This window comes from Strongyloides ratti (genome assembly GCF_001040885.1).
Source record: "Strongyloides ratti genome assembly S_ratti_ED321, chromosome : 1".
Lineage (NCBI taxonomy): Eukaryota > Metazoa > Nematoda > Chromadorea > Rhabditida > Strongyloididae > Strongyloides > Strongyloides ratti.
Genome location: NC_037307.1, coordinates 1,550,881 through 1,575,479, shown reverse-complemented (window position 1 = coordinate 1,575,479; position 24,599 = coordinate 1,550,881). Strand labels below are relative to the sequence as shown.

At 20.7% G+C, this 24,599-nt stretch overlaps 5 protein-coding genes across 5 annotated transcripts; 4 read left to right on the top strand and 1 right to left on the bottom strand.

The window, feature by feature from the left end:
* Positions 1–2,094: 2,094 nt before the first annotated feature.
* Positions 2,095–3,816, top strand: SRAE_1000049800 (Hypothetical protein; the record flags this gene model as incomplete). The annotated part of the gene is made up of 3 exons (XM_024647338.1): positions 2,095–2,200; positions 3,535–3,584; positions 3,628–3,816. The coding sequence occupies 3 exons, from the start codon at positions 2,095–2,097 to the stop codon at positions 3,814–3,816; spliced, it is 345 nt and encodes a 114-aa protein (XP_024501427.1).
* Positions 3,817–4,605: 789 nt separating this feature from the next.
* Positions 4,606–5,266, top strand: SRAE_1000049700 (Hypothetical protein; the record flags this gene model as incomplete). Its single annotated transcript, XM_024647337.1, has 3 exons — positions 4,606–4,894; positions 4,935–4,990; positions 5,030–5,266. The coding sequence occupies 3 exons, from the start codon at positions 4,606–4,608 to the stop codon at positions 5,264–5,266; spliced, it is 582 nt and encodes a 193-aa protein (XP_024501426.1).
* A 3,319-nt stretch (positions 5,267–8,585) lies between these two features.
* SRAE_1000049600 (Hypothetical protein) lies at positions 8,586–9,246 on the top strand (the record flags this gene model as incomplete). The annotated part of the gene is made up of 3 exons (XM_024647336.1): positions 8,586–8,874; positions 8,915–8,970; positions 9,010–9,246. 3 exons carry the CDS (start codon positions 8,586–8,588, stop codon positions 9,244–9,246), a joined length of 582 nt encoding a protein of 193 aa, XP_024501425.1.
* Positions 9,247–14,483: 5,237 nt separating this feature from the next.
* Positions 14,484–14,917, bottom strand: SRAE_1000049500 (Hypothetical protein; the record flags this gene model as incomplete). Its single annotated transcript, XM_024647335.1, has 2 exons — positions 14,484–14,663; positions 14,702–14,917. 2 exons carry the CDS (start codon positions 14,915–14,917, stop codon positions 14,484–14,486), a joined length of 396 nt encoding a protein of 131 aa, XP_024501424.1.
* A 1,817-nt stretch (positions 14,918–16,734) lies between these two features.
* Positions 16,735–23,750, top strand: SRAE_1000049400 (Lysosomal protective protein; the record flags this gene model as incomplete). Its single annotated transcript, XM_024647334.1, has 7 exons — positions 16,735–16,969; positions 17,028–17,209; positions 17,255–17,351; positions 17,401–18,759; positions 18,811–19,101; positions 19,141–23,567; positions 23,613–23,750. 7 exons carry the CDS (start codon positions 16,735–16,737, stop codon positions 23,748–23,750), a joined length of 6,729 nt encoding a protein of 2,242 aa, XP_024501423.1.
* Between the last annotated feature and the right edge of the window lie 849 nt (positions 23,751–24,599).

The window sequence follows — 24,599 nt, the reverse complement described above, 5'->3', positions numbered from 1 at the left end:
TTTTATACAATAATATTCTCCTATAAGATCAATGTTATCACTCATTAATAAAAAACTATATTGTAATTCTATATGTTTGCTTGTTAAATTAAAAAATTCATGTTTTTTTTATATTCAAAAGTAAGATTTTAAAATATATATAGTCAAAATTTAATTTTTCCAAAGTTTGTATCTTAATATGTTTTTATATTCTATAAAAATGACTAATTTTAATAAAGAATTTTTAAAAATTTTGTTAAATATTTTAAAAATCTATTTATTTTAATCATATTTATCTGTTAAATTTTAGAAAATCACTATTAGGCTTAATTTTAGAGTCATTGACTTGCTAAAATTTTTTTTTGGAAATTTGAATATTATACATATTTGTAATTTTTTTTGAAATTACAATAATGATTTAATAAAGTTTTCATAATAATATAACAAATAGATAAAAAAAAGGAATAATTAAAAAAAATTCTTTTAAATAAAAGTTTAAAAATTAATACAATCAATTTCCTTAATTCTAGTGTTACGTAGTATTAGAAATTTTTTTTGAAAAATTGAATATTAAATATATGTATAATTTCTTTTAAAATACAAAAATGATTTTAATATAACTTTTAAACTAATATAATAAATAAATAAAAGTTAAACAATTTTAAAATTTATTTTTTAATTAAAATTTTATTAAAAAATCTATTATCAACATTTTTAAATTTGAATATGATAATTTTGGTTATTTATGCAAAATTTCTTTTCTTTAAATTTGAATATAATAAAAAATTTTTATTAAAACTTTTTTTAAACTTTTTTTTACTTTTTATCAATTATCAAATGTTGTATTTATTATATATTTAATTAAATTTTTTAAAACTCTTCCAATACTTTAGTTATGTTAATTTTTTTAATTCAGTACATCAGTGACTCTAAAAAAGATTTTCACTATTATGTTAATTTTTTTATTTTATGTTCTTGTTACAAAAGATTGTGTTTTGTTATCTGAAGATTCTAAAACAGATGTTCTTTTACTACTGCTACCTTATTCGTTATTTTGTTTAATAAAACTGATTTTTTTTTTATCGTTTTTGCTTTTTACAACTACAATAATAATAACAAGTGCAAAAAGACAAGAGATCTTGATATAATAATAAAAGTAATAGTTGATAATTCATTTTCCTTTAAAAAATTATAAAAGTTAACAAAACTATTAACTTACGTCTAGAATTTCATTTATAATACTATTACCTTTTACAGGTTCTACAACATTTTTCTAAACAAAATAATTTTTTAAGAAAAAATTTTAAAATATACTATTTATAAAGTTTGTATTAGTAAATACGTTTTGAAAACTATTCAATGCTTGAACTTGGTTTTAATTTTAACCTTGTTGTAGTTTTAGTGTACTATCAAATTTTTTTTGCAATATTATTAACGGAAGCTTTGAGTTGTTTATGAACAGGATTTCTTTCACCACTTTTAGTAAAAAGATTTGTAACTTTTTTATCAACGTTAAGAATTCTTGTACTAATTACTTTTAAACTATTAAGAATAAAATTTATAATTATATTACAAAAAAATTATTACGTAAAAATACCAAAAAAATTATTTTTATGATAATAATAAATAAATAAAATGCATTGCATTAAATATAGCTTTGAAATATTTTTTGTAATGATTATAAATATCTGTAATTGATCTACATGCTAAATCTCAATTTTTACAATTTTTTATTATTGCTATCTTTATACTTTATATTAAGCATACTTATTCTATAGAATGTTATATTGATTAATATATTGTCGTAAGTTAAAAACAAGATATACATCCATATAGTGACTATCCAATTAAATTTTGTAAATTTACTACAATAACATATCAAGATAAATTGAAGCATGTTATAGGTTAATGTGATTAAATAAATTAATGTACTATAAGTTTTTATTTATTTTTAAAAATCTATTTTTTTAAGAAATTTCAAAAGTTAATATAGTTATTAATAGAAAGAAATTTATTCAACATTTTGGTAAAGATATTAATTGAATTCCATTTATTGATAAGAAATTGTATTTAAATCTAAAAAATGAATGTTGTAATACAGACAAACATAAGTTAATGAAAAATGCAGGTTACACATTTAACCAGTTAGAAGTAGTAAAAAATGACTTTAAATTTTTACAAAATTTTACATTGATTAAATACAGATTATATAATAAATCTAGTTCCATTTAGAGTCATTATATTTATATATCATTTATTGGTGATATTTTTGTACTATAGCTATACAAAGTATAATTTTATTAACAATATAAATTTATTTAAAGTTGTACTGTTAAAGTAGAATGAAAAATAAATAAATGTTTTAAAAAATATATTTTTTATAATTATATTATAAATTTTTTTGTTTCATTTTTTTTGAAAAAGATTAAGATAAATATTTTTAACATTTAAATATTAAAATTATTTTTTTAGAAATTTTAATAAAGTTACAATTTTACAGTTAATTTACCTAAGTGACTATTAAAAGTGTTTTCATACATAAAATATATTATTAATATAAATATGAAATTTATTAAAAAAATTTTGTAGTTGATAAAATATTAATATAATTGTTAAAAAGTTGTAATAAGTTTAATGTTTTATCATTTTTTTAATTTATGGTGAGAAAACATTGTTTGCATAATTATTATTAATTTTAGTTTATTGATATTTGATTGAAAATAAGTTTATCTATAGAAACTATAAATTTTTTAAGATTTAAAAATAAAAAGAAAGTAATAGTAATAATGTTAAAAAAAATCTTTTATATGAATCTTTTTTTTTATTAAATTCTGATTTATTATATTGTTTCTTTTTACAAATAAATATGATTAGTATAAATAAACTTAAAAAATACAAAAATTTTGTTTGAGTAATAAAAAAATACAGTAATATTTTAACAACTAAATCTATCTAATTTTGAGTTACAACTTTTTAAGATTAGAAAAATAAAAATAATTTGATTTTAAATTATTGGTACTAGTTTCCAAAACAGTAACAAATGTATCATTTTGCGAGATTAAGTAAATGCCATACTAATCCTTATCAAAATTTTATTGTAATATCATATTTGTTATAACCAGTTAATAAAACAATTTTAAAAATTTTACTAGTAGATATACTTATTTAAAATATGAAATTTATACAATATTAAATAATAAATTATTATATCAAAAAAATATGTATATGAAATTGATTTAGCGTTATCATATTTTCATAATTTTAATTATAGTAAAAAAAATTTAGTTAATTTGTTATAGTTAACAAATTTTATTATAAAAAACAACTATTTTATAATATTGAATTTTATTTAAGATTACAAAAATTTTTTTATAAATATTTATCATTATTAGAAAAATCAAATTTTTATTAATATAGTCTTTAACAAATATAAAATGACAAAGTCATTAGGCAATAATCAAGATTCTGGTGCTAAAGGTTTAACTTCAAATAAGAACAACAATACAGCTAGTATGTTAAAATACATTATTTACATGTAAATTAAATTTATTTCAGTAAATGGAGGTCAAGTCAATAACAATAATAATATTGATCATGTAGACAAGGTTATTTTGATTTATGCATAAAAATATAATATTATTATTTTAGGCTGAAGCAGTAAACTATACAGGTTTTATTATAATGGGTAGTATAATTATAATAATTATTATTAGTATTGTTATTTTTGTTATATGGAATAAAATAAGAAAAAACAAAAATAGAGATAAACGAGTAGATCACATACAAATATATAATACTAGAACAAAAAATATATCAGCACCACGTTCAACTAAATAAATAACAGATATTATATATTTATTTATTGTAATTATAATAATAATAATATAAAATTTTCATTGTTTTATGAAAAGCATTAATTCACTCAAAATAAAAATATACAAATAAAAATTTATAAATTTAATTCTTTTTTTTAAATAAACAATTTATATTAACATTATGATTATTTTGAAATTTTCTTAAAAATTAAGATATTTTTTAAGAAAGTACTGTAACAAAAAATGAGTCTAGATATATTTTTAATAATATTTTAGATTTAATTTTAAAAATATATAAATACTTAACTCTTTTTTAATTTTTTTACTTTTAATTTTATTAGTCACTTCTTAAAAAAATAAAAAATAGAAATTTTTATTATTTTAATACAAAAATTTATCAATATGTCAAACAGATAGTACAAAAAATTATACTTCAAAAAACAATTTAGTAGACATATTTTTGCAAGTTTTGTACTAGTTGTGTTACCAATTTCTAGTTATTAAATTATTTATTACATTAAAAATTTTTTTGTTCTTGAATTACTTAGAATACATTAACTTAAAAAAAAATTTTTTTTTAATATTAATTTTTAAATATAAAACATTATTAGAATCAATTTTAATAAACAAATTTTTTAAACATTGTATATTATACAATTAAATACTGAATTTATATTTAAATTTTTGTAATTAACTAATAAAATTTTCATATTGTATCAATATATTGCAAATTTAAAGATAAAAAAAATTTATATAAGAACAATTAAAAATCTTTTTTTTTGTATTTCAATCGAAACATTATATTTCAAAAATGGGTTTTTTTGCAGCATTAAGTGATTTGGCTGTTGGATTTGTTAAAAAATTGGTTGGTTCTGGAGATGAAAAGAAGCCTGAGGCTGCTCCAAGTCCACCACCAATTAACATAAGCAACACCAATAAACTGGAACAAAGTCAAGATCAAAGTCAAGAACAGCAGCAGCAACAAGAACAACGCCAAAATCAAGATCAAGAACAATATCAGGATCAAAATCAAGATCAAGATCAAGATCAAGAATTAGAGAATGCTCAAAATACTAGAACAAATGCAAATTCTACTAATCGTACGTTTTAAAAATTTATTTTACATAATATTTTTTTTAGATAATAATGCGGAATCTGTAAATAGTAATAATATAAAATATGAAAATAAAAATGATGTAAGTTAACATTTTTTTTAATTTTAATAATTTTTTTAGAAAAGTGAATTATCAACTACTAGTATTATTGTAATAGGAGTTTGTGTAGCTCTTTTTGTATTTGCAATAATTGTTGTAGCTGTTATTTTGACTAGAAAAAGAAGTTCAAAAAAAGTAGTTGTAGTTGAAAATCCAAATCAACCACCACCTTCAAATGGATATTCTGTACCTTCTGCAAGTAGATCTTCATCCAGAAGTGCAGCAAGTTCCAAATCATCAAAAAAAACATACTATTGAAATTTTTTTTTAAAAATATAAAGAACAAAATATATGAATATAAATATATATATATATAATAATAAAATTTTATGAATATAACATGCTTAATATTTTAAAAGAGAGTTTTAAAAAATTTTCTTCATATATTTTTAATAATTTTAAATTAAATTTTACTGAAATTAGCATTTTTCGTAATAAATAGTTCAATTAAAATATATATATTTTCTATTTAAATCTATATTTTTTACCCTCTTCTCTTTTTTATTTAAAACACGTTTCTTGAGAAACTCGAGCAACTTGGGACAAGCATTTTTGCAATGTCCCAATTTTTTATGCTTAAATTATGTACCTAGGTGAAGTATAACCTGAGGTAAAATTTTAGCCTCATAGCTCTGTCGTGCGCGGCGCTGGAGTTATTTGTTTGCAAGTGTACATTTTTAGTTTTTTAATTGTATCTCATTGATGTGTCTATGAAAATATGACTTTATATACCTCATTCTTCACCATTTTTCATGATCTTTTCAACTAGCTACATAGATTTTAAAAATATTTTAATATAAAAAAATTTTTATCCGAAAGTCATCAAAATTGAAGACCCCCAATCTTGGAAATATCAAAAATGAATTCAGCGTCTTTGAAAACCTCTAAATGCATTTTCACAATATTTGGATTTCCATGGAGAAAAAAGTTATTTATAAAAAAGTGTTTAAAAATAACACTTTTATATACTTAATTTTTATAAAAAAAAAAAATTTTAGCATTGTAATATTATTTTTTTTTTTAATTATTCATTAAGTTAATCTTTTTAAAAAATGGTTTTACATAATTTTTGACTTAAAAAATTATCTTTAGTTACAATGTTTAACACTAGATTTACCAGAGCAGTCATTTTAACTGATCATGCAATTTTAATTCAAAATTACTACTAATTTAATAATTTGATTTTAAAAATTATGTTATCAATTTTGTAGCTATAAGTAGAGAATACATTTTATAAACTTAATGTTATTTTATATATATTAGTAAGAAATAAAATTTTTGCTATTGACACTTATACCAGTACCAGTCATTTTGACTGTTTTTGGTAAAAATAGGTTTATATAAATAGATGGTAAATCTAGTGTTAAATATCAGTAACCAATAAAATTATATTTCGTATTTTTTTATTAATATATTAATTATTTTTATTTTTTTGAACTTTTTCCTATTTTATTTTAATTGCTAATAAAAATATATTGTTGATAATTTATAGAACTAATTAGAAAAGCATTTTAAAAAATTTTATATTTTTAAAAGATTTATATTAAGTATATTAAAAAATATAATTATTAATAATATTCTATTTCTTTAACAGTTACATCCTTTTTGATATTTTCTTTAGAAAGAAGAAAAGATGTAATAAATTTTTTTATGATAAAATAAATGTAAAATTAAATTATTTTTATTAGTTTATTTTTTACTTGATGTTAAAACTAAATATTTGACAATTTTGTAAAAAAAATAAAAAAATGATCTAGATAATTTTTGAAACTATTTAATATTTTAATTATGCGCTATAAAATAAAAATATCAAATGGTATTCTTTATATGTATCAAAAAAAGGTTATTTTATTAAAAATGGTTTATCTTTATTAAACAATCTATCTATTTTATCTATAACTAAAATACATATAATAAAAAAAATAATTAAAAAATTATAATTAACTAAAAGTGTATAAAATTAAAAAACATCCATCATAAAAAATATCATTGTTTGGTGTTAAAAATTATTTTAAAAATTTTGTAATATTCTTTCTATTAAAATGAAAAGTTATTTTAATGTTTAACGCGTATTACCATTTGAAAGAGGTTCAAAACAATTATGAGCTTCAATGGTTTCAATTGATTGTCAAAAAAGAAATAGTAAATTGCATTGGTCACTTATTTTTAATATATAGATTATTTTTTTAGTTTCCGAAAAATAGAAACAATTGCAAAACGTTTAAAATTCGTTTGAATGCAAAAAATTAAGGGAAACTTAGCATTAATTGAAGTGAAGAAATTCTATGTTTTAACACCAATTGATATTTTAAAGTTTATTCAAATATAGAAGATTCTATTTATATTACCACATTACAAAATTTTAGAAACTTTAAAAGCTAATAAAATAGAAAACAAAAGAGTAATAGCAGACGTTGGATTCAAAGCCAAAGGGTTTGATATATGGGAGTAATATAACATTGAGGATGTTAAAAAAAAATGGAAAAAGTTAAAAAAAATTAAAATTATAAAAAAAAAGTTATAAAAACTTAAAATACAATGCTAAAAATTTTTTTTTATAAAAATTAAGCATATAAAAGTGTTATTTTTAAAAACTTTTTTATAAATAACTTTTTTCTCCATGGAAATCCAAATATTGTGAAAGTGCATTTAGAGGTTTTCAAAGACGCTGAATTCATTTTTGATATTTCCAAGATTGGGGGTCTTCAATTTTGATGACTTTCGGATAAAAATTTTTTTATATTAAAATATTTTTAAAATCTATGTAGCTAGTTTAAAAGATCATGAAAAATGGTAAAAAATAAGGTATATAAAGTCATATTTTCATAAGCATATCAATGAGATATAATTAAAAAACTAAAAATGTACACTTGCAAACAAATAGCTCCAGCGCCGCGCACGACAGAGCTATGAGGCTAAAATTTTACCTCAGGTTATACTTTACCTAGGTACATAATTTAAGCATAAAAAATTGGGACATTGCAAAAATGCTTGTCCCAAGTTGCTCGAGTTTCTCAAGAAACGTGTTTTAATAATATTTTAGATTTAATTTTAAAAATATATAAATACTTAACTCTTTTTTAATTTTTTTACTTTTAATTTTATTAGTCACTTCTTAAAAAAATAAAAAATAGAAATTTTTATTATTTTAATACAAAAATTTATCAATATGTCAAACAGATAGTACAAAAAATTATACTTCAAAAAACAATTTAGTAGACATATTTTTGCAAGTTTTGTACTAGTTGTGTTACCAATTTCTAGTTATTAAATTATTTATTACATTAAAAATTTTTTTGTTCTTGAATTACTTAGAATACATTAACTTAAAAAAAAATTTTTTTTTAATATTAATTTTTAAATATAAAACATTATTAGAATCAATTTTAATAAACAAATTTTTTAAACATTGTATATTATACAATTAAATACTGAATTTATATTTAAATTTTTGTAATTAACTAATAAAATTTTCATATTGTACCAATATATTGCAAATTTAAAGATAAAAAAAATTTATACAAGAACAATTAAAAATCTTTTTATTGTATTTCAATCAAAACATTATATTTCAAAAATGGTTTTTTTTGCAGCATTAAGTGATTTGGCTGTTGGATTTGTTAAAAAATTGGTTGGTTCTGGAGATGAAAAGAAGCCTGAGGCTGCTCCAAGTCCACCACCAATTAACATAAGCAACACCAATAAACTGGAACAAAGTCAAGATCAAAGTCAAGAACAGCAGCAGCAACAAGAACAACGCCAAAATCAAGATCAAGAACAATATCAGGATCAAAATCAAGATCAAGATCAAGATCAAGAATTAGAGAATGCTCAAAATACTAGAACAAATGCAAATTCTACTAATCGTACGTTTTAAAAATTTATTTTACATAATATTTTTTTTAGATAATAATGCGGAATCTGTAAATAGTAATAATATAAAATATGAAAATAAAAATGATGTAAGTTAACATTTTTTTTAATTTTAATAATTTTTTTAGAAAAGTGAATTATCAACTACTAGTATTATTGTAATAGGAGTTTGTGTAGCTCTTTTTGTATTTGCAATAATTGTTGTAGCTGTTATTTTGACTAGAAAAAGAAGTTCAAAAAAAATGGTTGTAATTCAAAGTCCTAATCAACCACCACCTTCAAATGGATATTCTGTACCTTCTGCAAGTAGATCTTCATCCAGAAGTGCAGCAAGTTCCAAATCATCAAAAAAAACATACTATTGAAATTTTTTTTTAAAAATATAAAGAACAAAATATATGAATATAAATATATATATATAATAATAAAATTTTATGAATATAACATGCTTAATATTTTAAAAGAGATTTTTAAAAAATTTTCTTCATATATTTTAAATAATTTTAAATTAAATTTTACTGAAATTAGCATTTTTCGTAATAAATAGTTGAATTAAAATTTATATATTTTCTTTTTAAATCTATATTTTTTACCCTCTTCTCTTTTTTATTTAAAGTTATTTTAATAAATATAAAATAAAATTATTCTATTTATCAATAAAAAAAGAACATGTTTTTGTGATATAATAATTTTTTAAGTTATTTTTATTCATCTATTAATAAAAATTTGACTTGTTAAATGTACAACAGACGAATTTTTTAAAATAGAATTTAATCATTTTAATAAATAATATGTAAATAAAAATTATCGAATGAAAAAATTTAAGTATTTATAATTTATGAATTTTTATTTTTGATAACAACGATAAATATTACATTATATTTAAAACACATTAATGTTACTTGAAAATGTTTATTTGATATTTATATATATATAAATTTATAATCAAATTTAATTTATACATAATATCCTATATATATTTAGTAAAAATCAATTATGAAAAATTTTTTTTAATATTTAAATTTAATAAACTTTAATGAAATAATAATATTCGCTGATAACAATAAGTGTAAGAATTTTTAAAAAATAATTTTATTGTACAGATATTGTAACATAAAGTGCAAGAAAAAGCAGCATTAATATCTACTACAAAATTGTTGTTTCAGATGATTTTGAAGTAAAATTATTTTTAAGAATAAAAAAAATTTGAAGAAACCGCTTTCGGTATTATCGTTTCGTGAATAATAATTGTTAACCAAGATATAAGCTTTTAAAGTTATAATTAAAATTTTTAATGAGTAATAACTTTTTCAAAAAAAAGACTTATCAATAAAATAAAAAAAATTATTTATGAAAAATTCATAGTCTTACATTTTAAGTCTTATTAGCTTTTTATATTTTTTTTATTTTTAAAATATTTTGAAAAACATTTTTTTTAAGTTTATTTTAATATAATTAAAATCTTTAATTAAGTATAACAACTTTACATAAAGTTTTTTTTTCAATGAAATTATGAGGTAATAAATTATGCATTTTGGATGTTATTTCAGATGAAATTAGTTTCGCTAAATACAAATGTTTTGTTCTTGAGATATAGAATAAAACAAATTTATTGCAATTTTAAAATTTTTTTTATAGTTAAAAAAATACTTTAGAATTAACTTTTTAAGGTAAATAAAAAACGCTTGAAGCAAATTTTGTCAGTTTCAATTTAAAAAAATATAAGGAAGAATTATTAGCATCTAATATATAAGTTTTATTGGAAAAAATTTTTTTTATAATATTTAAAAAATTTGACAATTAAACTAAGAAATTTTAAGATGAGGACCAGATGTAAATTATACATTTATTAATGCTTTTTTAAATGAGATAAGTATTATTAGAAGTAAACGTTCCGCTTTTGAGATATAAGTTAAAAAAACATTGATATCTAATATCTAGAACATTAAAAAACTAAATTTATTTTATTAGGTCATTTTAAATGTACTCAACTTTACTATGATTGACTTAGTATTTTAAACGTTTTTTGAAGCTAGTTTTTAATAAAAATCACATTTATTTAATTATTTTTTAACCTGAAAAATAAAAACAGCCTGAGACAGCTAAATCTAGCAGATAAAGCAATTACGCGTATTAAAATTGTTAAATGTTTTCTATTGAAGCAAGAAATAGTTAAAATGTTTTTGATAAAAATCAGTAAATATAGCATCTACATTTTAACTAGATTTTTCATGTCTAAATTTTTGGTTGTTATTAAAATTTATATACTTATAAAAAAATTTCCTTTTTTTCAGCTATTTTTATATCATAAATTTTTTAATTTTTATAACAAATAATGGATTTTTTTAATAATTTATTTTGTTGATTTATTTTAAGTCATTTAATAAGTTTATAGTTTTATTTACTTTTTTTTTTATCTAGACTTGAATTTAGCTACTAATTTCTTAATAGTCACTAAAGTAAAACATTTCGTTCTGATTTTTTTTTATTGTTGAAAATTTTTGTCGTTGTTAAACCTTTTTTACAAGATATTTTAAAATTGCTTTTTACTCAACTTTGTCTACAGTAGAAAAATTTCAAATTGATTGCTTTTAAATATTAATAACCAATCACTGAAACAACCTATTAGTTTTAAATTTTATTTTTTACAATAAAAAAATTAGTATTCTAAGATAGGTTTTTTTTGCAGTTTTATTTTCTTATCACTAATGTTTTAGATTCAGAACTTTTTAAATGACTCTAGTTAAAATAATATTTATTACTACTATATTATGAATTAAATTTTTTTTTTCTATAAATACACAAAACTTTGCATAAAATATTTAAGGTAAACATATTAGTTATTATAATCACAATAAATCTATTACAAAATATAATTTAAAAGATAAGTTTCATTTTTGAAGTTAGTTTATTACTGTATTAAAAAACAATATATTCATATTACTACATTATATTTTAATATATCTTTCAAGTACAATATTCTACATTCTTCAAATATCAAAAATGTATGTATGTATAACTTTGATTTATATTTTGTAATTATGTAATGAATTTAAAAATATTTTTTTTAGAAAAAAACTGTACAAAATATATTATAAATATTATAAAAAAATGTTTTGAAATTTCAATACATTTTTAAAACATTTAATTATAAATTATATACAAGTTTAATAATTTGTATAATTTTATTTTTAAGATGTAAACGAATTATAATTTTAAAAATATTGATAGTTAAGATAATAATCTATTCACAATGTAGTTTTAATATTTTTAAAAACTTTTTTAAACTATATTAATATATTTTGTTAGAATTACACGCTGTTTCAAAAAATTCTTTAGACAATAAGTAATTAGGTTGATTATTTTTTATATTTACATAGCAAACAAAAAAAAAAGAAAAAAAAGGAAAATAAAAAGATTAAAATAAATATCGGCAGTGTGTTGAAAATGTCTTGCAATATTACCATAAATATGAGAAACACCAACTTAAATCTAATTTGTATAAGAATAACGCTACCGTTTTTAAATCGGACTTATTAAAATAAATTTTAAAATATATAATTTGTTATTATAAATTTTTTTATCACTATAGAATTATTATAACTAATAAATAACAATTTTTTATCCAATTTTATACTATATACTTTTGAGCATGTTTTAAAAAAAAATTAATATTAATAAAATAAAATACCTTATTTACATTAATATCAATTTCCTCATGGCTAGTTTTTAATTATAAAAATAAAATAAAGAGTAATAAATATTGTGCATTTATTGTATAAATTTAATATACTACAATAATAAAATAGTGATTATTTTACAATTAGGCAAAATATATTTAATCTTTTTATGTATATAAAAGATAATATTGAATTCAAGCAATATAATTATTAGATACTAAAAAATTATGATAATGAATATTTTCATAATCATATAAAGTGTTTCGTATGTTATTTAATTAATGACAGGTGATGAAAATCTAGGAAAAAAATAAATTTTTTTAAATATATCAACAGATATAAATCAGTGATAGTCATAATAGCAACAGTAATCATGATTATAAAAAAAGTATATAAATTATTTTAAGTTTATTTTGTTCTTTTATATATAAAATATTTGCATATTTTTTCTGTTTAATTAAATAAAACTTTTAAAACTATTTAGAAAAATTAATCAACCAACTAAGATAATAAAAAACTAGCTTTTATTATAAATGTATTAAAATTGTAAAAAAAATTAAATTTTATAAAATTAAAAAAAGCAAATATTTTATATACTGAATCTTATGAAATTTCACAGCTAAACGTAGGTAAATAAATAATTTATAGTTAACCCATCATTTTTTGCATTAAGTGCATGTGAGACTTACAATTGTAAATTTATGTTACAAAAGTTTTTAGTTAAAAACAATTCAAGTTAATATAAATATATTTTGTATTTTCGTTGTCATTCGTATTAAAATGAATTTAATTGCAGTCATTTCAATTAAAAGTCTTAAAATAATCATTAAAATATTAAAAAAATATATATTAATCTTGCTTTATAATAAAGCATTTAATCCAAATATTTTTATTCTTTTTGTCTAATAATTTTTACATATTACTTACTTAAAAAAATTTTAATACAAAGTTAATGAATTTTTAAATATTTATATTTTATACGTTTTAGCTCTATATTGGATTTAAAGTAAAATTGTTTACATTCAAATTCTAACAGATTGTAAACAAACTAGAATAAACTTGGATATCATTATATCTATACATGAATGAAAAGACTATTCAAGTTTGTTTATGTACAAATAAGATTTTTTTACCTTAAAAAATAAAAAAAACACAATAACTGTTCAATTACCTTTTTAAATAAATTGTGAGCAATTTTAATATAAAAGCAATATTTTAAATTGTATTCTTTCATTCGTATATATTAACTCGAGTCCAAACTTATTCACAATATACTGGAATTGTAGTATAAAAAAATTGAATATTTTTGTTACAATCAATCATGAAAGACTATTGTTTCGTAATAAAAAAAATTATTAGAAATTTATAATCGTATTCAAAATTAATAAATATTATTTGTTTAAAAATAATTTAAAAGTATATTTGAAAAACAGTTCTATATTAATAATATATTTTAAAACAAAAAAATGCATTTGTTTGAGGCATTTCTTATTTATGTTATTATTCATAAATTTTTTTATTATCAAAAATGTTATCAAAGGAAAAATTAATATTTTATTTTTAATAATATTATTTATATTCATACTGTTAAATTTAAATAATAAAAATCTGTTACATCTTATTTGTAATATTTTGTCATAAAAAGAAAAAAATTTTTATCTAAAAATGAAAACAAATTAAAAAGCATATTACATAGATCATCTATTTATTTTTTATTATATTCTAACATTACATTATAGAAAAATATATTATATAAAATTAGAATTTATAAAATTATTTCACAAAATTGCATAAATAACTTCATATAAATAGAATTTTTAAAGATGAGACCAAAGTTGGTTAAAAATCAAAATTTTGGTCTATACAAATAAATATATAATAATACAAAGTTTTGTTGAGAATTGGAATCTTTTTTCTTATACTTATTTCTTTGGAGTTTTGATCAGAGCTTTTTGTACTGAATTACAGTTGTCACTATTACAACATTCTTCTTTTACGTCTACAAATGATTTTTTTGCTTCATCGCTAATTGAATTAAGATCTCCACCATAATGTTTGTAATAATTTTCCAAAGTCATAACTATATCAATTACCGAATTTTCCTAAACAAAAACCTTTACAATTAAAAACTAAAACTTACACTACATTTATTACCTGTGTCACAAGTGCCAAGAATGAAACGATTTCCAATTTCATTACTTGATGTAACGTATCTACAAAATTGAGATGCGCAATATTCGCTGCGGTATTTATCTACTGTACCACTTTTGTTACTGCCATAAAAACCAGTAAAGCATCTTAAAGAGTAAGAGAAATTGATAAAAAGAAGAAAAATTGTAATAAATAAAAATTTCATTTTATTTGTATTTATTTTAAGAAATATTCATATATTTATATCATTAAAATATCAATTTAAAATGTATAAAGTAAAATTTTATTTTAATTTAAATATTTTAAAATTATTTAAAATGCAAATCATAAATAAATTGTTTTTTAATACAAATGACAATAATATATATCAAATTGGAAACTTATTTGATTGTATTGTTGATTTGTAATCACAATTTGTTAATGAAATTATATTTTTTAGAAAATGTGTCATTAATGTTTTATAATAACTAATAAAAATAGTAATAATATTATTTGTAGTATTAAAATGAATAAAATAAATGATATTGCTAATAGATCTAATATTTTTAATAAAATAAAATCAAAATTAAAGTTAGTAAAAAAAAAAAGAAACATGGGAAATGTTTAAAATTTTTATATCTATAAAAAATTTATTAATGAAATATTTTTAAAATTCGTTCTACAAAATATTTATGTTTTTTAGAAAGCTATATTGATGCTGTAAAAAGTAATAGTGTAAAAATATAGTTAAGTATTATTTTTAAAATTTAAGAATAATATCAATTTGTTTTATTATATGAATATAATCAACTACATTGCTTTAGAATTGTAATATATAATATGTTGAAACAATTAAAAATCTTTTTTTTCTATTAAATTATCAAATTTTTGATATTCAATAAAAATAACTTTTAGAAAAAAAATATTAACATTAAAAAACTTTAACTTCAAAAATTATTTTATTATATCTTAAGCATTTCTTTTACTAATGTTCTGATTGAAAAACTGTATCATTATTGTAAATAAATTGTATGTCAAAAGAATTTGTAATAAAATTATTCATATAATCACTTAATTTCAAAATAAAACTTAAATTACTTAAAAAAGATTATAAATTTGTTAATTATAAAATTGATCTTTATCATTTCATTCTAGAAATTTTATGTTCTTTTTAAAAGTTATGATAAAAGGTAAGAATTTTGTTATCATTAATAAATATTTTTATCAGTTATGATGATTTTCAATACATACTTAAGTAAATTTAATTACATCATTATTAATGTAATGTAATTTTATCATTTATATTTGATATATTATAGTATTCAAGTATAAGAAATAGCTTCTTATAATTTTATAATCATTTAATCATTTTAAGGTTAATTATTATAATAACTTAAAGATATATTTTCGTTGTCTTATCAGTTATAATTTCAACAGAATTATTTAAATATTAATATGATATAATTTAATTGAAACTAAAATTATTTTTAAGAACATTCTTAGACTTTAGTTTTTAAATATAGTTTTAAACAAATGTAATCGGAAATGATGAAATATATAACAATAATTAAAAATGAGCACTTTGTTATCGTTAATTTTATAACAATGCTTTGGTGTAATTTCTTATCATAAGTAATAAAAATATTACATTTAATACAAATTAAATTAGATTAAAGATAATAAAAACTTAAATATTTTAATTCAATTTATATATAAAAAAAACTATTACCATATTATAGAAATAAAAATTTAATGTAATTAATAAAGTAAAAAATTAACAATATAAAACTATAAATAAAAAATAAAAAAAACGAATAAAAAGTTAATTTTTTAATTAAAAATATTTTCTAAAAGTGATAAGAAATTTTCATATCTTATCACTGTATAAATGAATATCTTTTTATAGTAATGTAATAATTATAAATACCAAAAAGATTACAATTTAAAAAGCTGTAATAAATAAAAAGACTTATTCTTAAAATATTTCATTTTATTTAAATATTGCATGATAAGAATATTACATAATTAATATTAAATATAATTATGTCCCAGTTACATAAATTAGCCATATTGGCTTTTCTACTTTTTGGAAGTATTTTGTCTTCTAAATGGGATGATGAAATTAAAAATTTACCTGGATTAACTTTTGAAGTTAATTTTAAACAATTTTCTGGTTATTTATCTACCTCTTCAAATAGTTCTATGCACTATTGGTTTGTTGAATCACAATCTAATCCATTAAATGATTCTTTAATATTATGGCTAAATGGTGGACCAGGTATTATTATAAAAAAAAATATATACATATATTATAAAAATTTTTAATTTTTTTTTAGGATGTAGTAGTTTAGGTGGAAGTTTTGAAGAAAATGGTTTTGCTTACCCTAATCCGGATGGAAATACATTATTTGAAAATGTTTTTTCATGGAATAAAATAGGAAATATTCTTTATCTTGAATCACCAAGAGATGTTGGATTTTCTTATGGTACAGGTGATTATACATGGAGTGATGATCAAGTTAGTTAATTTAAATTTTTTTAAACTATATTAAAAATTTTATAGACAGCTCAAGATAATGCTGATAGTATTGTACAATTTTTAGAAAGATTTCCAGAATATAATGGTCGTGATTTTTATATTACAGGAGAATCTTATGGAGGTAATAATTATTATTAATTATTAATAAATATATTTAATTAAAATTTTAGGAGTTTATTTACCTACACTTGGACTTAAAATAATAAATCTTATTCAATCTAAAAAATTAAATCTCAATTTTAAAGGTATTGCTATTGGTAATGGTATACTTTCACAAAAACTTCAAGTAAATAGTTATATTAATTTAAATTATATTCGTGGTGCATTAGAATTTTCTGAATATACAGCTCTTTCACAATGTTGTGATTCATCAGTGCCACTTTATAAATGTAATTTTTATGATTACTTAATTATTGATTCTTATGGAAATTTATTACCAAAAAATTATACTGATAATAATAAACAAAATTGTGCTAATATTATTTACAATTATTCTGTTGCTTATTTATGGGCATATGATCCTGCTAATTCATATCCTCCATCTAGAATTCCAGGAGTTTTCTTAAATGATGCATACAACAACTATCTTGTTTGTTACAATGAACAGATTGTATCAAATAGTTCAAAGAAAAATGATGTAAATCATTTATCACTTTGGAGAAGATATTTACTTCAAAATACTCAACGTAAATATGATGCTAATCCTATAATGTATTCTGAAAGTAAACCTTTTGTTGATCAATTATCATTATATAATACAATGTCTACTGATAATTTGGGAGGATTTCCATGTTACGCTTCAGATGCCAAAGCAGTATATTTAAATAGAAAAGATGTTCAAAGTGCTATACATGTAGATGTCACAAAAACTGCTGCTGGAGTATGGACTGATTGTTCAGCAAGTTTTTCTCATTATAAAGTTCAGTATCCTGATATGACACCAATTTTTAAACAAATTATTGATACTAAATATCCAGTTAATATTATGCTTTATAATGGAGATGTTGATTCAGTATGTAATTTCCTTGGAGATCAATGGTTTATGGAAGAATTAGCAACAAATAATGGAATGACAGTTAAATCAGAATATAGTGCCTGGAATTATACTCAATCTCCAGGAGTTATTCCAAAAATTGGTGGATATTTTAAACAATTTACTTTTAATGGACAACATTTTGATATTGTAACAGTTAAAGGTGCAGGTCATTTTGTTCCTCGTGATCGTCCTGGACCAATGCTTCAAGTTTTATCTAATTTCATTAAAAATAATAATTATAATACTCCATTAAATGTTTCAATCACTCCAAAACCATTATTTCTTCAATACCAAGGACCAATTATACAAGAGAAAACTCGTAAACAGAAAGATCAAATTATAAATTTACCTGGACTTACAGTTAATATCAATTTTAATCAATATTCTGGATATCTTAAAGGTATCAAAGGAAATTACCTTCATTATTGGTTTGTTGAATCAAAAATTGATCCAGAAAGATCTCCACTTGTTCTTTGGTTAAATGGTGGACCAGGTAAAAATTATTTGTATTAACTTAATTTAAAATGCTGTTTTTTTTTTCTAGGATGTTCTAGTGTTTCTGGACTTTTAACAGAACTTGGACCATTACACGTAAATCCAGATGGTAAAACATTATTTGATAATGTATATTCATGGAATACAAAAGCGAATGTATTATTCTTAGAAGCACCAAGAAATGTTGGATTTTCATGGCAAAATAAAACTGAAAATAATGGTACATTGTATGATGATGATTTGACTGTTGAAGATAACTATTTAGCTTTAAAAGATTTTTATTCTGTTTATCCAGAATATGCTGGAAGACCATTTTATGTTGCTGCTGAGTCATATGGAGGTAAGATTTATGAATTTATATTTTATAATTATTTTATAGGAATATATGGACCAACTTTGACTGCAAGATTAATTAAAGGAATTCAAGCAAATGATTTTCCAGCCTGTAATCTCCAAGGAATGGCTATTGGTAATGGTGAACTTTCTAATATTAAATCTATATCTTCAACAATAGCAAATCTTTATTTCCATGGTATAATTGGTGTAGAAGAATGGTCTGCATTAAGAAAATGTTGTCCAGGACAAACTTATCAAGAACTTGCTTTTTGTGATTTTTCACAATTTATAACATATGATAAAACTGGAAATCCAGTTGCAAAAGTTAAAGGAGATGAATGTGGAAATTTAGTTGCAAAATATGCATTCTGGAATTGGGAAAATTCAGATAAATTAGATGTTTATAACATTTATCAAGATTGTTACCAACAAAAAGCAGTTATTTTTGGTTCAAGAAAAAAAATTAAGAATGCAGATAAATTGAAAAAACAATATATTTCACAATCTGCTAATGGGCAAAATGTTTATCAAAAAAATCCTAATCCAAATGTTAATGATTATTCTTCTGATCCATTAGGAGGATTTGCTTGTTGGGCCTCTTCTGCTGCAACAACATATCTTAATACTCCAGATGTCAGAGATTCACTTCATATTCCTAGCTATGTTCCAAGATGGGATGAATGTAATTCTAGTATTAATACGAATTATAATGGACAATATAATGATACATCAAGTGTATTCCAAGAAATGATTAATAGTAATTATCCATTAAGAATTTTAATCTATAATGGTGATGTTGACACAGCTTGTGATTTTTTGGCTGATCAATGGTTTATTGAAGAATTAGCTGCAAAAAATAATTACACTGTTTCAGTTAAAAGAGATGCATGGTGGTTTAGACAACAAATAGCTGGTTATTGGAAACAATTCCAAGGTGGAAAAATAACAATTGATCAATTAACTGTTAAAGGTGCTGGACATTTAGTTCCACTTGATCGTCCTGGACCAGCTCTTCAAATGATTAATAATTTCTTACAAACAAGAAATTATTCACATAGTATTGAATTTAATCTTGCTGAAGGTAATTTGTTACCACAATACAGTATTCAACAACAAATTTCTATTGCTGCAAGTCATCCTAAAACTAAACAATACAGACCTATTAGACATATGGATGCACTTTTAAATAAAAAAAACAAAAAACCAGTTCCACAAAAAGTATTAAGACAATATAATGTTCCAATATTTAATAATAAATCAGCTAATTTAGTTACTTCATGGCCAGGAATTACTTTTAAGCCAACATTTAAAACATACTCTGGATATCTTTCTGCTAAAAGTGAAAATGATGTTTCAGTAAATGCTCCAGATCAAATCTTTTTACATTATATGTTAACTGAACATCAAACAGATCCAATGAATACTCCATTAATTCTTTGGTTTAATGGTGGTCCAGGTTGTTCATCTATGGGTGGAGCTTTAACTGAACTTTCTCCTTTCCGTGCCTCACCTGATGGTAGTTTATTATATGAAAATCCTTATGCATGGAATCGTCTTGGAAATATTCTTTTCCTTGAATCACCACGTGGTGTAGGATTTTCTTATAGTACAGATGGTAAAATGAATGTTCCATATAATGATACAACAACAGCTAATCATAATGTTGCTGCACTTTTAAGTTTCTATCAAACATTCCCTGAATATAAAAATAGACCATTCTTTATTACTGGTGAAAGTTATGGAGGAGTTTATGTACCAACATTTACAGATGCTTTAATAAAACGTATACAATCTGATAATATTAATTATATCAATTTCCAAGGTGTTGCTATTGGTAATGGAGAGTTATCTGAAGTTATGCAAGTTAACTCAGCAGTTGATCTTCTTTACTTCAGAGGTATTTATGGATTAGATGAATTTAAAGCAATTTCATCCTGTTGTCCATCTGATCCTTTTGGTAATAGTACTGATATTTGTGATTTTACAAAATATATTTATCTTGATGTTTATGGAAATGCTAATCCAAAACCATCAGATGATCCAGTTTTTCAAAAATGTGCTAATTTAGTTGTAGAACTTGGTTTCAATTTAGTTTGGACAACTGCTAATGATGTATATAATACTTATCAAGATTGTTATGCATCAGATACTAACAGTAAATATCTTAAATCCAATAATAATGGTGGAAAAGCATTATTTGGAATAAATAATTTTAAAAATGTTAAATCTCGTTATTCTATTGGAAGTCAACCATTAACAAATAATTATACTTTTATTGATCAAAGATCAGTTCAAAATTTACAAAGTACTGATGCAATCAATGGATTTTATTGTCATGATGGTTCAACAGCTTATTTAAATAGACTAGATGTTAAGCAAGCTTTACATGTTGATGAAACAATTATATGGGAAGATTGTAATGATTATATGAATGCTCATTATATACAAATGCATAATGATACAACATCTGTATTTAATTCAATTATTGCTTCTCAATATCCATTAAGATTCCTTATTTATAATGGTGATGTAGATATGGCTTGTGAATTTTTAGGAGATCAATGGTTTGTAAGAAATTTGGTAAAGATAAATAATGGTAACATTACATCACCAAGAGCTCCATGGACATTTAATTATCCAAACTTTTATCCAAGAATTGCAGGATTTACAACAAGTTTCCAAATTAAAACAATTACAATTGATCAAGCAACTGTTAAGGGTGCTGGTCATTTTGTACCAGAAGATCGTTCTCAACAAATGTTACAATTATTGACAAACTTTGTTAAAAATACAGGAAATTTTAGTATTGCAAATCCAATGGCTGTAACTCAACCATTACTTTCAAATGCAGCACCACAGCAAGCATCAAGTATTTCTAGAAAAGATGCTGATATGATTTATAATTTACCTGGTTTAACATATACATTAAATTTCAATCAATATTCAGGTTATTTAAATTCAGCTAAAGGAGACTACTTACATTATTGGTTTATTGAATCCCAAAGACAACCATCACAAGATCCTGTTGTATTATGGTTAACAGGAGGTCCAGGATGTTCTTCACTTGGATCTTTATTAACAGAAATTGGTGCATTCCATGTCAATCCAGATGGTAGAACATTATATGAAAATATTTATTCATGGAATAAATTTGCTAATATTCTCTTTTTAGAATCTCCACGTGAAGTTGGTTTTAGTTATCATAATACAACTGAAAATCCTTCCAATAATATTGATGATTATCAGACAGCTGTTGAAAATGCTAATGCTCTTGCTGATTTCTTTAATAATGTGTTCCCAGAATATAAGAATAATGATTTCTACATTACTGGTGAAAGTTATGCTGGAATTTATATTCCAACATTATCATTAGAATTATTAAATAGAAAACTTGGAACAAATGGTTTTATGAAAACTATGGATTGGTTAAATTTTAAAGGATTTTCAATTGGAAATGGAGAATTATCTGAGTATATGGATGTAAGAACAAATCCAGAAGTTTTATATTTCCATGGATTAATTGGAAAAACAGATTATGATGCTATACAAAGTTGTTGTCCTAAAGATCAATTAGCTCAAGGAGCTTGTCATTATGATGAATTAGTTAAATGGGATACTAATGGATATTTATTACCATTAAATGCTTCAGATCCAACCAGTGTTAAATGTGCTAATTTAGTAAATGATATAGCTGGATATAGAAAATGGATGGTTGTAAATGATGTTTATAATATGTATCAAAATTGTTATGAACAAACAACACCAAGTTTTGGATCATCAATAAGTGAAAGACATAGAAATAATTTTAGAAATAAATTTATGGCTTCATTACAAAATAAGAAAAATAATATACAGACATCATTTAGTAATCAATTATCAAAAATGAATTATGCTTCAACTGATCCTCAAGGTGGATTTCAATGTTATATGTCAAATGGAATGGATAATTATTTAAATCAAGCTCATGTTCGTGATGCTATTCATATTCCAGATTATGTTCAACAATTCCAATTTTGTAGTGATACATTAAATTATACATCATTATATAAATATTTTAGTTTAAAGGATACCTTTAAAAGTATGATGGAACTTAATTATCCTCTTAGAACATTAATATATACTGGTGATGTTGATTTGGCATGTGGTATGATGGAAAGTCAATTCTTTGTTGAAGATTTATATAATGATGTTAAAAATAAATATCAATCAACTAATTCAATAAGAAAAGGATGGACATATCAATATGGTTCTTCATATTATCCAACATTAGCTGGTTATCAAAAATCATTTAAAATGACACCAAATTTCAGTTTAGATTTACTTAGTGTTAAAGGAGGAAGTCATTTTGTTCCAACATCCAGACCAGCTCAGGCATTGCAAATGATTTATAATTTCATTTCTAATACAGGTGATTATTCTCTTCCATCTGGTATTGATATTACCAGACAACCACTTTTACCACAATATCAAGTAAGTTTAAATATTTTATCTAATAAATATAAAAATATTTTTTAGCCACAACCAATAATTCACGTTAATGTTACCTCAACACAAAATACTATTACTACAACAACAACAAAATCATCATCAAGAATAATTTCAAATATTGCTATATTAATTATGTCATTTTGGTTTTTATATCTTTCTCATTAGTTTACAGGGTGGTTTATGAAGGTCTTCCTATTGAATCAAAATGATATATATAGTATAAATAAAAAAAAATGTTTGGTACTAGTCAGTTTTGATAATACCGTTTTTTTTTTCTTATTTTTACGATTTCAATGTCAATTTTTTAATTATTTATTCAAATTTTTGATAATTGTACTTGTAATGGATTTTTAATTCTTATAAAAAAATTTTGTTAAACTTTATTTTTAGATTTTGTTATAATTTCTAAAGAAAAGTAATCTTTAATATATAAAAAAAGAATAACCATAAATGAATCTTTAAAACAAAAATATTTTTTTTTAAAAATTTCAAAAATATAGTTTAAAGAAATTTGCCAATACCCTTTTTTTAGTCTAAAACAATATAATTCTTAGAATTTTTTTAAAACTAAATATTATATTAGTTTTTTTTTTTATTATACTTATATATATATGAGAATTTATTTTAAAATATTTTGTTATTCATAATGTCTAAACTTTTTAGATTAAAAAAAGTTTGTCATATAATTTTGTTATAAATTATTACATAACTTATAATTAATTCATCATCGGTGTTTATATTTTAAATTAAGATTATTAAATGTTTTTAAAAATATAAAGTTATATTATTGAAGTAGATTTAATAAAAAAAATAACTTATTTAACATTTAATATATTATTCACTTTTAGCAAACTTTGTTATTAATTTTCTTAAATATAGTTAGATTGCAATTAAAAATTAAAATTAATAATTATTTATTATTTAGTCTTTAATAAAAAGTGTCGATTTTTATACTTTACATAATTAATGATGTTATAAAAGATGTATGAAATAATAAAAAAAATATATTGTTAA